This window comes from Jaculus jaculus, chromosome 6 (genome assembly GCF_020740685.1).
Source record: "Jaculus jaculus isolate mJacJac1 chromosome 6, mJacJac1.mat.Y.cur, whole genome shotgun sequence".
NCBI lineage: Eukaryota > Metazoa > Chordata > Mammalia > Rodentia > Dipodidae > Jaculus > Jaculus jaculus.
In genome coordinates this window covers 114,462,157-114,475,099 of record NC_059107.1, presented here as the reverse complement: position 1 = coordinate 114,475,099, position 12,943 = coordinate 114,462,157, and the positions used below count along the sequence as shown (strand labels likewise).

At 37.0% G+C, this 12,943-nt stretch overlaps 1 protein-coding gene across 2 annotated transcripts in view; it reads left to right on the top strand.

Moving 5' to 3' along the window:
* Positions 1–12,943, top strand: part of Ptprr (protein tyrosine phosphatase receptor type R) — a 293,879-nt gene that overhangs the window by 19,196 nt on the left and 261,740 nt on the right. For both annotated transcript variants that reach the window (XM_045153538.1, XM_045153539.1), the window contains exon 2: positions 1,577–1,875. In XM_045153538.1, the coding sequence (XP_045009473.1) occupies positions 1,577–1,875 (299 nt within the window). The remainder of the gene's footprint in view (positions 1–1,576; positions 1,876–12,943) is intronic.

Sequence of the window (12,943 nt, the reverse complement as noted above, 5' to 3'; positions counted from 1 at the left end):
TCTGGATGAAATAAACATTCTTCAGCTTTGAAAATGAAGCCATCCTTAGAAGCATAATGAGCAGTATGGGATTTAGAGCAGGGCATTTCAATAATATTATCTTGCCATTATTTTACTAATAACAGAAAAGTATCAAAATGCTTTAGTTGTACTTTCACTTTTTGACCACTAGGTGTTTATGTTTTTGCCAAAAACAATTCACTACATGATATTGTAGCATCTTGGATGAGTTTCTCCAGTTCTCAGAGGTGAGGAGTTTTCTGTGTCTTCTCTGACAAATAGACACTGATATAATTGTGGAGATCCACAATGAAGTAGTTGCTTTGGTGTTGAGAAATAGATTGGACATGCTGTTTTCCTCTCAGTTAACCTTTTCCATGACTATTCATTTAAAGATGGTTCCATGTTATGGGGAGGGTGGATTGTGTACTTGAGTGAACTTGGGCTTTTCCCTTAGAGACAGGTTTTCCTACCAAAGAGTGGTGCTTATAATGTCAAGAGAAAAGTATCTTTGCTGATGTCATCAGGCAATATTGGTGTCATTAGGTGATGGAGAATTAGGCTTGTTAATAGTTGAGATATGCAAACAAGATTTACAGGTCCTTGAAACATTTGAGGAACAAAATATAAAATAAGTGACTGGGAAAGAAGTACTTTATGTAGAAGTGTGTAATTTCCTATGGACAGTAATTATACAGGTTATTTTGCCACAGGAAAAATCTGTGGGTACTGAGGTTTGCTAGCAACTATATGAGTGGCATCACTATGTATGATGCAATCTACTCACTGTGCTTCCTGATGTGATATAGAAGAACTTGTGTTTGCTTTTGAAACTATTGACTGACCTAATGATATCCATGATTCAAATGCATGATCAGTTTTTTCCCTTTGACCAATGATTAATAGAAGAAATATATCTTAAATTCAATGTTCGGTTTTTTGTTGTTGTTGTTGTTGTTGGTCTTATGAGGTAGGGTCTCACTTCAGCCCAGGTTGATCTGGAATTCACTATGTAGTCTCAGGGTGGCCTTGAACTCATGGCACTCCTCCTACCTCTGCCTACCAAGTGCTGGGATTAAAGGCACACCTGGCAAAATTCAATGGATACTTAACAGAAGAAATCAGCATGCATGTACTAGTTAACATATTAAGTTTAATTCTATGACTAAAACATTTAAAATAATAACTAAAATGAGACAGAAAATGTTTTCTCTCCCACATGAAGTCTGAGTAGAAATTCTGGGATGGGCATGGTATTCTAGTTTCATCAGAGATCAGGATCCTTGTACCTCATTTCTCTAGTGTTTTTAACACATAGCTTTTACCTCATGATCCCACGTACTACCTGCATAAGTCAGTTGTATCTGAGAGGAGTTCTCTAAACTATACTGAATTATTTCCATCTAAAGGGTCTGAAATGTCTCTGTACTATTAAATGTGTTCTAGGTGTTGAGCATGGTAGGAAAATAACACTAGCTGATCTAAATCATTTATAAGTTTTTAAGCTTCCCAAGAAAAAGTAATTCTCTCTGTCACAACTCCTTACAATTTTCTTTTGATTATTCTCTTTTTTTAGGATGCTCTTCGGGAAGCAACAATCACTTTCTAGCAATTCATCAGAAGAGGAGTTGGAAGCCAGTATTTATTCATCATAGTTTACAAGACATTGAGAAGAGTCTGGATATAGCTCCACCAAAGATGTATAAACATAGCTATCATGCCTATTCTGATGTGCAAATAAGCAAACACCACAAAATTGTTAATTCAGCGTTTCCAAGACCTGCATATGAACCTTCTCTCAATCTGTTGGCTATGGCTGGTCAAGATCTTGAAGTAGAAAATCTTCCAATCCCAGCAGCAAATGTAATTGTGGTGGTAAGTATCAGGTTTAACTGATGTTCATGTTGATACTGATGTTGATGAGATAACAGAAGAAAAAGACTTATTGTGGCTGTCTACCATTGGATTGCAATGATTATTTATTATGGCATTTCTAACTGTCATATGTTTCATATTTGCTACTTGATTATTGTTTGTTTCCTTCTTCCCATGAAATCAGAAAACTTGTATGTATCCTCTTCTCAATGTACAGTGCATAATGGATATTTAGTGAGCATTAAAAAGTACTGTAGGGGGACTGGAGAGATGACTTAGCGGTTGCTCACTTGCCTGTGAAGCCTAAGGACCCCAGTTCGAGGCTCCATTTCCCAGGACCCATGAAAGCCAGATGTAAGGTGGCACATGCATCTGGAGTTCATTTTCAGTGGCTGAAGGCCCTGGCATGCCCATTCTCTCTCTCTCTCTCTGTCTCTCTCTCTCTCTCTCTCTCTTTGTCTCTCCTCCCTCTTTCTCTCTCTCTGTCACTCTCAAATAAATAAATAAAAATTTAAAAAGAAACTGTAGGAAGGCTTTACAGTTACAGCAGATCATATGCTATACTGAGTTTCTTGTCTTCTGTGTACTGTGCACTTAAAGTTAAACCTTGTGTCAGCCTATGTATAGAAATATCACTTACTGAAGATTTTCCGGCTGCTTGACTCAAGTTGTAGTAAATGAAGAAACAATGAGAGGGAGAGTGGTTACAAGGGGAGATTAAGTCACCAACATAAGTAAGATTAAGTAAGATTGCTGGAAAGTAAGATGTAGAATATGCATAATATCACTGGCCAGGCATCAGCATTAATTTAGGAGGTTCAACTATCCTACCTCTTATGTTCTTAAAGTAAATAACCCATGCTTGTCAGTCGTTCTCAATTCATGGAAATATCATAGTTTGAATACATGCTGAAGTTGACACCCTTTTTTTGTGGACTGTGTTCCATCTCATAGTACAACACTGATGAGGCTGAGGCAGGAGTATCACCATGAGTTCAAGACTAGCCTGAGCTACATATAAAAACAAGTTGATGATTATACAGTGTGTATTTAGTTGAAACATCACATTGTATTGCACATGTACAATTATTATGTGTTAATCATATTAGAATTTTTTTGGGGGTGTTATCTTTTTTTTTTAATTTTTAATTTATTTATTTGAGAGCGACAGACACAGAGAGAAAGACAGATAGAGGGAGAGAGAGAGAATGGGCGCGCCAGGGCTTCCAGCCTCTGCAAACGAACTCCAGACGCGTGCGCCCCCTTGTACATCTGGCTAACGTGGGACCTGGGGAACCGAGCCTCGAACCGGGGTCCTTAGGCTTCACAGGCAAGCGCTTAACCGCTAAGCCATCTCTCCAGCACTCATATTAGAATTTTAAAGACATAAAAAGGGCTAGAAATGTAGCTCAGTTGATAGAGTACTTGCTTAACATTCACAAATCCCTGGATTCAGATTATAGCACTATTTTAACAAAGAATAAGGATGTGGTAATTCCTAAAATCCCAGTGCTTGGAAGTGTAGGCAGAGGTGTTAGAAGTTCAAGGTCATCAATACATAGTGAGGTCCAGGCCAGCCTAAAATATATGAGATCTGAGATCCTAACCCAAAACCCCATACTGCATAAGTAAAACAATAACAAAAACCCTACATATCCATAGCTGAATATTATTGTATTTCTGCCCAAGTATAATCAAATGAGTTGCCTTTTGAGACCAACATAAGTCAATTTAGTATGCTTCTTTTATTTTTTTTGTGTTTTTCAAAATTGTGTGTGTGTGTGTGTGTGTGTGTGGAGGCATGCCCATGCCTCTTGCTCCTGCAAACAAACACCAGACACTGGAACCTTTTCTTGTGTCCTGCTTATATAGGTATCTTGGAAATCAAACTCAGGCCACCAAGCTTTACAAGCAGGAGCCTTTAACTTCTGAGCTATCTTCCAAGCCTCCTTTTCTTTATTGTTTTTTTTTTTAACTTTATTTTGAGAGAGGAAATGGGCATGCCAGGGCCTTCAGCCTCTGCAAATTATCTCCAGATGCATACGCCCCCTTTTGTGCATGCACAACATTGCATGCTTGTGTCACTGCATCTGGCTTACATGGGACCTGGAGATTTGGACACAAGTTCTTAGGCTCCACAGGCAAGCACCTTAACTTATAAGCCATCTCTCCAGTCCTTTTTCTTTATTTTTATATACTGTATATAGTATATTCTATTTAATATTGATATTCAATGATACATTCATTGATATTTTCAATTAATATGTATCTAGTATTCATTTGACCCAGTTATCACCTGGAGTATCTAAAAGACAAACAAATGAAACTATGTTTGATTTTGCTTAAGAAATATTTGATGGAAAACTGCCAGTGATAATTAAAAATTATATATTATATAACACAAATACTATGTAATCAATTATAACATATTTTGTTACATTAATTATGTATTAAAATAAAAAATTATAAAAATAATCAAATGACAACAGAAGAAGAGATCTTGTTTAAAACATAACATATGGTTTCTTTGGGCTCCTAAGATTAAACATGTATTTTTGTACTTCATGAGTAATAGATGTTCTGAAAGTGAATGTAATATACCCTGTCTATTCAGGGAAGATAAATTATATTAATTGTATCTGGATCTGGATATGTCAATATTTGTGCTATGACTCCTAGAAGGGCCTTCCACTACTGACCATCACTGCCCCGGCCAGTGGGGAGTCGAACAAGGAAACGAGGGGAAAATTAACCTGAATGAAAAAAGGCAAACAAACACAAGAAGGAGACCATGCTAGATGTTTGTCAAGGCCTCGAGAGTTTATTCTTACATGTAGGTTTATATAGGGATTTAGGTGTAAGGGGACGTGGTCAGGGCAAGGAGTTGTAGGAGGAAGGGGATGTGGCCAGGGCAAGGAGTTGTCAGGAAACCTAGAGGGGATGTAATTAGGTGTTCATCTAATCTTGCCTCACTGGCTTAACATCCTGACTGCACCAGGCTTCACATCCTGACCATAAACTGGCCTTTTGCAAAAGATAAGTTTCTGTAAGCAGTCTGCTGACTGGTTCCAGAAGTACCTAACAGAAAGCTGGATGGGCCAGCTTTCTGAGTAATGAGTCAGCTTATGAGTAGGCCCAGGCAAAATGGAGAGGCTTTTACTCTATGGCTCCCAACACATCACAATACACCCATAGTTATCAACTCCAAAAGTCACGTGAATTGCATTTAAAAAGGCTTATTCTGTCTTGCAATGTCAATTACTGTCTAGATAACATAATATTATGAACAATAAAAGGCATAAATGAGGATTTTTGGCAGGTCATTTCACTTTTAGCCCATTTGCGCTTTAGGGATTCATGAAGAAGCTTGATTTATCTTTTAAAAATATTTTATTTATTTATGAGAGAGAAAGAAAGAAAGAGAGAGAGAGAGAGAAAGGAGAGAGGGAGGAAGGGAGAGAGGGAGGGAGAGAGGGAAGAAGGAAGGAAGGAAGGAAGGAAGGAAGGAAGGAAGGAAGGAAGGAAGGAAGGAAGGAAGGAAGGAAGGAAAGAAGAAAGAAAGAAAGAAAGAAAGAAAGAAAGAAAGAAAGAAAGAAAGAAAGAAAGAAAGAAAGAAAGAAAAAAAGAAGAAAGAAAGAAAGAAAGAAAGAAAGAAAGAAAGAAAGAAAGAAAGAAAGAAAGAAAGAAAGAAAGAAAGAGAGGGAAGCAGATAGAGAGAGAATGGGCAACCTAGGGCCTCCAGATGCTACAAATGAACTCCAGATGCAAGCTCCACCTTGTACATCTGGTGTACAGGTAACTCAGGAATCAAACCTAGGTCCTTAGGCTTTGCAGTCAAGTGTGTTTTAACTGGTAAGCCACCTCTCCAGCCCTTTAGAGTGATGATGACAGAGGCAGTGACTTTGCTGCATGAGTTTTGTATAACCTGCAACCTGATCCAGCTTCTATGCAGGCTGTGCTTCAATACCTTGCAGCAATCACTGTTGGTGCTATTTTCATAAACCACTTGTATTACTTGTGCACTGGACAATTTCCTAGGAAAAAACATAAATGTGGCATTATTTTTAAACATTAATCAACAATTCTTGGCTTCTTCAATAAGCCATGTGTGATATACAATTAAAAATCAACAGGTTTGAAGGCCATTCTGTCCACCAAAACAATTTAAGAATAGAACATTGACAATGCAAAGATTTATTCTGGGATAGCATAATGAAGAGACTTGATGGAGAGATTGATGTGTGTTTGTGCATATATATTATATATGTGTAAATGTACATATATGTATTTAAAACATACATTGATATATGTAAATGTGTATGCATTAGACATTATTGCTTAGAAAATACTGCAGTGGCTTAATTTGCACCAAATGAGCAATGTTAATGGATACCAGTTTCTGAAACTGACAAAATTATTAGAATTTTTATAAGTAGGGTCCAAAGCCACCATAAACCTCCAAAATTTATATGTAACTTCTAAGATTCTCAAGCTTAGAGGTAGAAAATATTTTTTAATCCTACAATATTTATTTTGCTCTCTCTCACTTCTGATATTGACAATAAGAATTAATATAAGAACTACTATGGACAGGTCATTCCTCCTCCCTCACTGATTATTTTGGCATGTGCATCTGAGTGTGGTGGGTGTGTATACAAGCTTACATTTGTGTGGGTGCATATGCATATGGGTGCCTTCCTTGATCATGCTATACTTTATTTATTAAAGCAGGATCTCTTGCTTGAACCCAGAGATCACTAATTTAGTTAGAGTAGCTACCCAGATTTTCATAATGAGGCCCTGCCTCTACCTCCAGTATGCTGGGATTATATATGGGCTACCACGTCTACCTGGCATTTACTTTAGTGCTGGGGATCTGAACTGTGGTCCTTATCCTTGTGTATCAGGCACTTTACCCACTGAGCTGTCACCTTAGCCCTGCATTTCTGGTATTTAATTGCCACCACATAAACCATTTCTTATAAAATTTGGCCACAAATGAATTTTTTCCTATTTCTTTTTTCATTTGTAATTTAGAAAATCTATAGTTCATTTGTTCCATAAAAAGCACAATGAGTGTGTTTGTCCCCAAGAATGCTAATTATATTCCAAAAAATTAACTAAGAAGCTGTTTTCTATGCATGTAAAATATAGAAGGAAAATGAATGACCCCAAGATCTGTGCTGAAGTAAGAGAGGGGAAAATGACTTTAGCCAAATGTGTACTGGAAATTCCACAGCACATGTTACTGGATCCCCAGGATGTTTGTCAGGCCACAAGGCCATGCCTCAGGAATGAGGGAACCCAGAGGTGTGACTGCAAGTGGTTCAGATGAAAGCAGCTCTAGGCTTTTCCAGTTTAACATAGGTAGCTGAGTTAAATGTTCTTGCCTTCAGCTGGAGAGATGGTTTAGCAGTTAAGGCGCTTGCCTGTGAAGGCTAAGGACCTATGTTTGACTCTCCAGATCCCATGTAAACCAAATGCACAAAGGTGAGGTAAGTGCAAGGTCACACATACCCACTAGGTGGCACAAGTGTCTAAGGTTCAATTTCAGTGACTGAGGCCCTGGTGTGCCAATTCTCTCTGTCTCTCTCTCTCTCTCCCTCTGTCTCTGTCTCCATCTCTCATTCACGCTCTCACTCTCTCAAAAATTAAAAAAAAAATTAGATTAAAGTTAAAAAGGTTCTAGCCTTGTCAAAATCTATGAAAACTAGGGGCTAGTATGATGTTGAAATATGCAAGATAATTTTTAGGGTCAGTGAAGAGGACACAAAGGTAAAGAGATGACTGCCTGTTTCACTGGATGGATTTGACAAAAGGAATGGGAAAGAAGAGACTGAAGAAAAGCTAGAAAGGGAAGAGAAAGGGAAAGAAGGAGGATGCAACGGTAGTTTTTCTGAAATCACATGAGATTGTGGTATAAGTTCAGGATGCTGGAATGGTCTTGGGGAGAGTTCTGTAATTTCTTGTCTTGTTACTACTCACCTAAATCAAAACCTCAGCAGACATTCTATTGTTTCTTGATAGAACTACTCTTGAAAGTATTTAGGATACTGTTAAATTCTAAAGGTTAGATAACTGTATTTCAATGAAACCCTGAACTCTCATTTGAGCTTTACCTCAGCTTGTTCTGCTACTGAACAGTTTATGAAATTCATACTAAAGATGAAGGCTTGCCACAGTTATGAAATTTTGTAGCATTTACTGTATTGTATGATATAGAAAATTATTGTTGGGTAGTTTTTCAGTAGACAAATTGGTTTAATCATAATTTAACATTGGTATAGTCCTAAAATATGAGCTTAATCTAGTACATGATACTAAAATTTCTTGTGCCAAAAAGCAAACCCTAAAACAAATGTAACAGCTTAAGTACCAGCACTTTAACATGCGGCATACTGGTCATATTCATACTCATCTGTTCCATTTCCTCTGACACCATTCCCCTAAGGACTCTGCTCAGTGGGGTTATTGGTGTTCACTGTGGTGTCATGAATGCACCAGTCAGTCTCTGTGGGGAAGGGGGGTTAGTGGATAATGCCTCAGGATACTCCTTCCCAGGCTATGAATCTTACAATTTTTCCCTGAGCCTTGTAGGCTTGGAGCTTTGGAGCTGTTAGTGTTGAGCTCTTAACAACCTCTGATTTTCTGCTTTGATGAGTTTTGAGTCTACTGCCATTTAGGCAAGTGAGTTCTACTAATGGTTTAATCAAGGGTACAAGCTATGAGAACAGAATCAATCTCCAAGTTCTGCCTCCTCTAGGATGATATCATTCTCATAGTGAGTCTCTTCTCGCTCTTACATGATAAACTTCATCTTTGCAGGATTAGAGTCAAAAAGTGTCATACAACTGTCAATAATATTCCAGGCTTTCCTATGTCTGGAACACTTTACTCCACCATTAAACACTTTTTATTAGATGATGAGATTGAACTAATCACATCAAACCTAAATCACAGGTTCTACCCTAAGAACTTTCTCTAAACAGCTATAAGCCACATATAGGAGAGGAGATTGCTAGTATAAAAATCAGGGCACAACTAAAATAAGGTAAAATAGATACTAGGCACAGCTCAGTGTATGCTAGAGCTCTTTTTCTGTTTCTCACTAGTTGCAAAAAATAATAAAAATATTTTAAAGTAAATGAGAGCAATGAATATGTAATGAGAACATAGACTTAGAACATAGTTCCTATCAAGAAAGGCTCCTGTACAAAACTGGTGACAGAAATCACTCTCTAACCTCCCCAGCTGCCTCAAATAGGGAGTAAAGTCTCTCCAACTTGGAATGTGTCCTTAAAACTAGACTATTTGTCAATAGAATCCCTAAGCTTTAGTATAATCTGTTAGACCTGTAACTTTTTATCACCAAAAAGTTTCAAATGTGTGGACAAAACTATGGTTGGGAGAAATGTTCTGTGCTGAGCTCTTGAGGCAAGTATGTGACTTAGAAATGGTGGGAAAACTCATAGAAAGTTAGATTCAATTGTATGTCTTCAGAAAAATTTAAGTTACCATTTGTTCAAGGGAAAATGCTAACTTAATGAAAGAAATAAGCTATAATGTGAAAAAACAAATATAACTAAAAATTTATAATGAACAAAGGAATATAGCACATGCCTTTAATCCCAGCACTAGGAAGGAATATGTCCTTAAAGAGGTAGGAGAATTGTCATGAATTTGAGGCCAGCCTGGGACTAAATAGTGAGTTCTAGGTCAGCCTGGGCTAGGGTCAGACCCTACTGGAAAAAAAAGATGTTAAAATGAAAGAAAGTTGATAAAATAATTGAAAACACACATATGCAAAGTAATGAATGGAAAAGAAGCATTCTGATAGAGAATTGAATGTATATAAGTTGAAGAATAATGAATGGTATCATAGATAGATGGGAAAAGATGACTAACTACATGGTGTTGATACAACTGGAGAATTATTTGGCAAAAAATAACGATCAAAATTTTAAGTAACAGTTGTTATATTAGCTAAGCACAAAACATTTTTCTTAAGAAGCATTGTGTTAAGAATGATATAGGGGCTGGAGAGATGGTTTAGTGGTTAAGGCTCTTCCCTGTAAAGCCAAAGGACCTTGGTTTGATTCTCCAGGACTCATGTAAGCCAGATTCACAAGGTGGTGCCTGCATCTGGAGTTCATTTGCAATGGCTGGAGGCCGGGGCACACCCATTCTCTCTCTTTCTGTCTCTCTGTATCTGTCTCTCTCTCAAATAGATTTTTAAAAAAGTATAAAAACGAATGATATAAATATGACCTCATATTTATAGCAAATCTATTAAGAGTAAGAAAATAATTATCTTTTTTTCCAAGTTAGCCTTTCGTCTATTTTCTTCATAAACTACTGTAACATCTGCTAAGGAGCCACTCTTCACTCACTATTTGTAATTTTTATCATAATCATGTATAGTAACTTGAACTTAGATCACACCTCACACACACTCACACACTTGACCCCCACACAGAGAAATACATGTGCGCTCACTACTGCTTTCCTGTAGCTGCAGCAGGAAGATTTACAAATACCACCATAAATCTACATCTCAAATCTCCTAAGATCCAATATTTTCAGAAACCTGGTCTGGAGAATTCCATTATTTGGAGATGTGTTCCAAGAATGTGTACATTCAACAACAATTTTGGAGGACGCTAGATTTGGAGAAGTTGGAGAAGCATTGGGTACCATTTCCTGTCTCTCTGCTATTTTCTAACTCCACACAAACTGCTCTGACCTTCTCTATCATCTGTTTGCAAACCTGTTCCTACGCCGGGAGCATTGTCTTTGTATTCTCCTGCCTAGAGTGTACGTCCTATAAATTTTGGGTCAATATGTAATGGAAGTTCAATAAAATATTTAAATTGATAAATAAATCACAAACAGCAAAATTCAGTTCTTTCTGGACACTGAGATTATGAATGATTTCTAAAACTGCATCATGTTGTCATTAGCCTATAATGATTGTCCTACTTCTTACTTCATCTTATTATATAAAATTTGAACAGAAAGCTTGAATAATTCAATTTAAAATTTCAAAAGGAAAAAAGTAAAGAGGAATATAAACACTCAGCATATACTTCATCACTCTTTAAAATTACAGATTCCAAAAACATTCATGCCCACATTCTTGCTGTATTTTTCTTCATGACAGTTCTGACCTTCTGGTATTGTCCTTATGCCACTTTCCTCGTCAACCATCATCAAAGTTCCTTCTATATCTCATCTCCAGTGGTTATTCTACCATTCAGCCCAAAGTAGGAGTCCAATTGCTACTTTTTAGATCAAAGAATGAATTAATATATATAATTACATAAATGGTACATCTTATCACACTATGATTATGCAAAATTTTGTCATTTAATCTCTCCTCATATGATGTTTACATTAATTCCCTCTAAAAGCAAACTTTGGTGTTGGGGAAATTGCTAAGTGGATGAGAGCACATGGCAGAAACAGAAGGAACTGAGTGGGATCCCCAGTACCCAGTTAAAAGACAGACATGGGGCTGAGAGATGGCTTAGTGGTTAAGGCTCTTGCCTACAAAGCTGAAAGACTCATGGTCAACTCTACAGATCCCACATAAGCCAGATGCATCAAGCAGAGGCAAGTGTAAGATTTTACATGGTCACTGGGTGGCACAAGTGTGTGGAGTTCAATTGTAGTGGCTGAGGCCCAGGTGTGCCAATTCTCTCTCATGTGCTCTCTCAAAAATAAAAAATAAAAATTAAAAAATAAAAAGAAAGACAAACATACCTGCCCATGTTCATAACCTCAGTGCTGTATCAGGGGGAAGACAAGAGGATTAATGGGGTTCCTTAGCCAATCTAACCAAAAAGCAAGGCGCTCCAGGTCAATGAGAGACTCTCAGGGAAATAAGATGGTAGCATAACAGGGAACGCTTAATGTCTTCCACTGGCCTCCACATAAATGGCCATGGGGCACACACACCTGCATTCACATGTGCATGCACCCCCCTACACACACACACACACACACACACACACACACACACTATACAAAAATGTATATATTTAAGATTAATACAAAATGACTAGCCAATGGATATTTGATGTTTGCTTTATTCACCCCCAGGATTCAAAAATCATTGGACTTGAATTGAAAGATCCACTATGGCCACTCTACAGATGATAATAAAACATAAGTTATAGTTTCAGTTTTGATTTTAGCTTCCAAAAGGTCTAGAAATAGAAATTATATAAGGTATTTCAAAAGTTTGGTTAAACTTTTGCTCTTAATATAAATTATTTCTATTAAATTACAAGATTTTATGTAACTACCTTCATTTTCATCTCAAACTTTTGCATTTTGTCAAGTTTCATGCTTATATTTCCAACTATTACTATATCCTTGTAAACAGCTCAAAGTAGAAATTCCACTCTTGAGCTTGGCATCCTGACAGTCATAACTCTCACCATCTGTTGCTTTTCTCCATTTCTAGCTAGTAAAGTGTCAAGGAGTATCTAGAACAAATTTTGGAAATGCTAGAGGCTTAGTTCGGCAATGTCAATGTGATGTTACCACACTGGACTACTCTGTACATCTGTTTGTTTGGCTGATACAAGCTCAATATTAGGATGACTGAAGTCATATGAGAACTGGTTTAATTGATTATCATAGTAAAGATAAAATTTGCTTTCTAAGCACAGAGTTCAACAGAGAATATCTTAATAATATTTTTGTTGTGCTTCATAACTACTAACCAGTGTCACCTTGTGATATATTCATACACACACACACACACACACATCTATCTATCTATCTATCTATCTATCTATCTATCTATCTATCTGCTCTTACATATATGAAAGGAATCTGCATACACAATGATTTTAACTTATTTTATTTTGTAGAAACCTTGCTAAGTCATTAAATATCTTTATACATCAATTTAACAGCTACTGAAATATTCGTTGTTATTGCTTTTGTCATGACAAATACTTTAAAAGAGCAACTTAAGAAAGGAAGGATTTAGTTTGCTCACAGTTTGAGGTGCCCATAATAATGACAAAGTCAAGGCAGCAGGAACATGAGGAAAGAA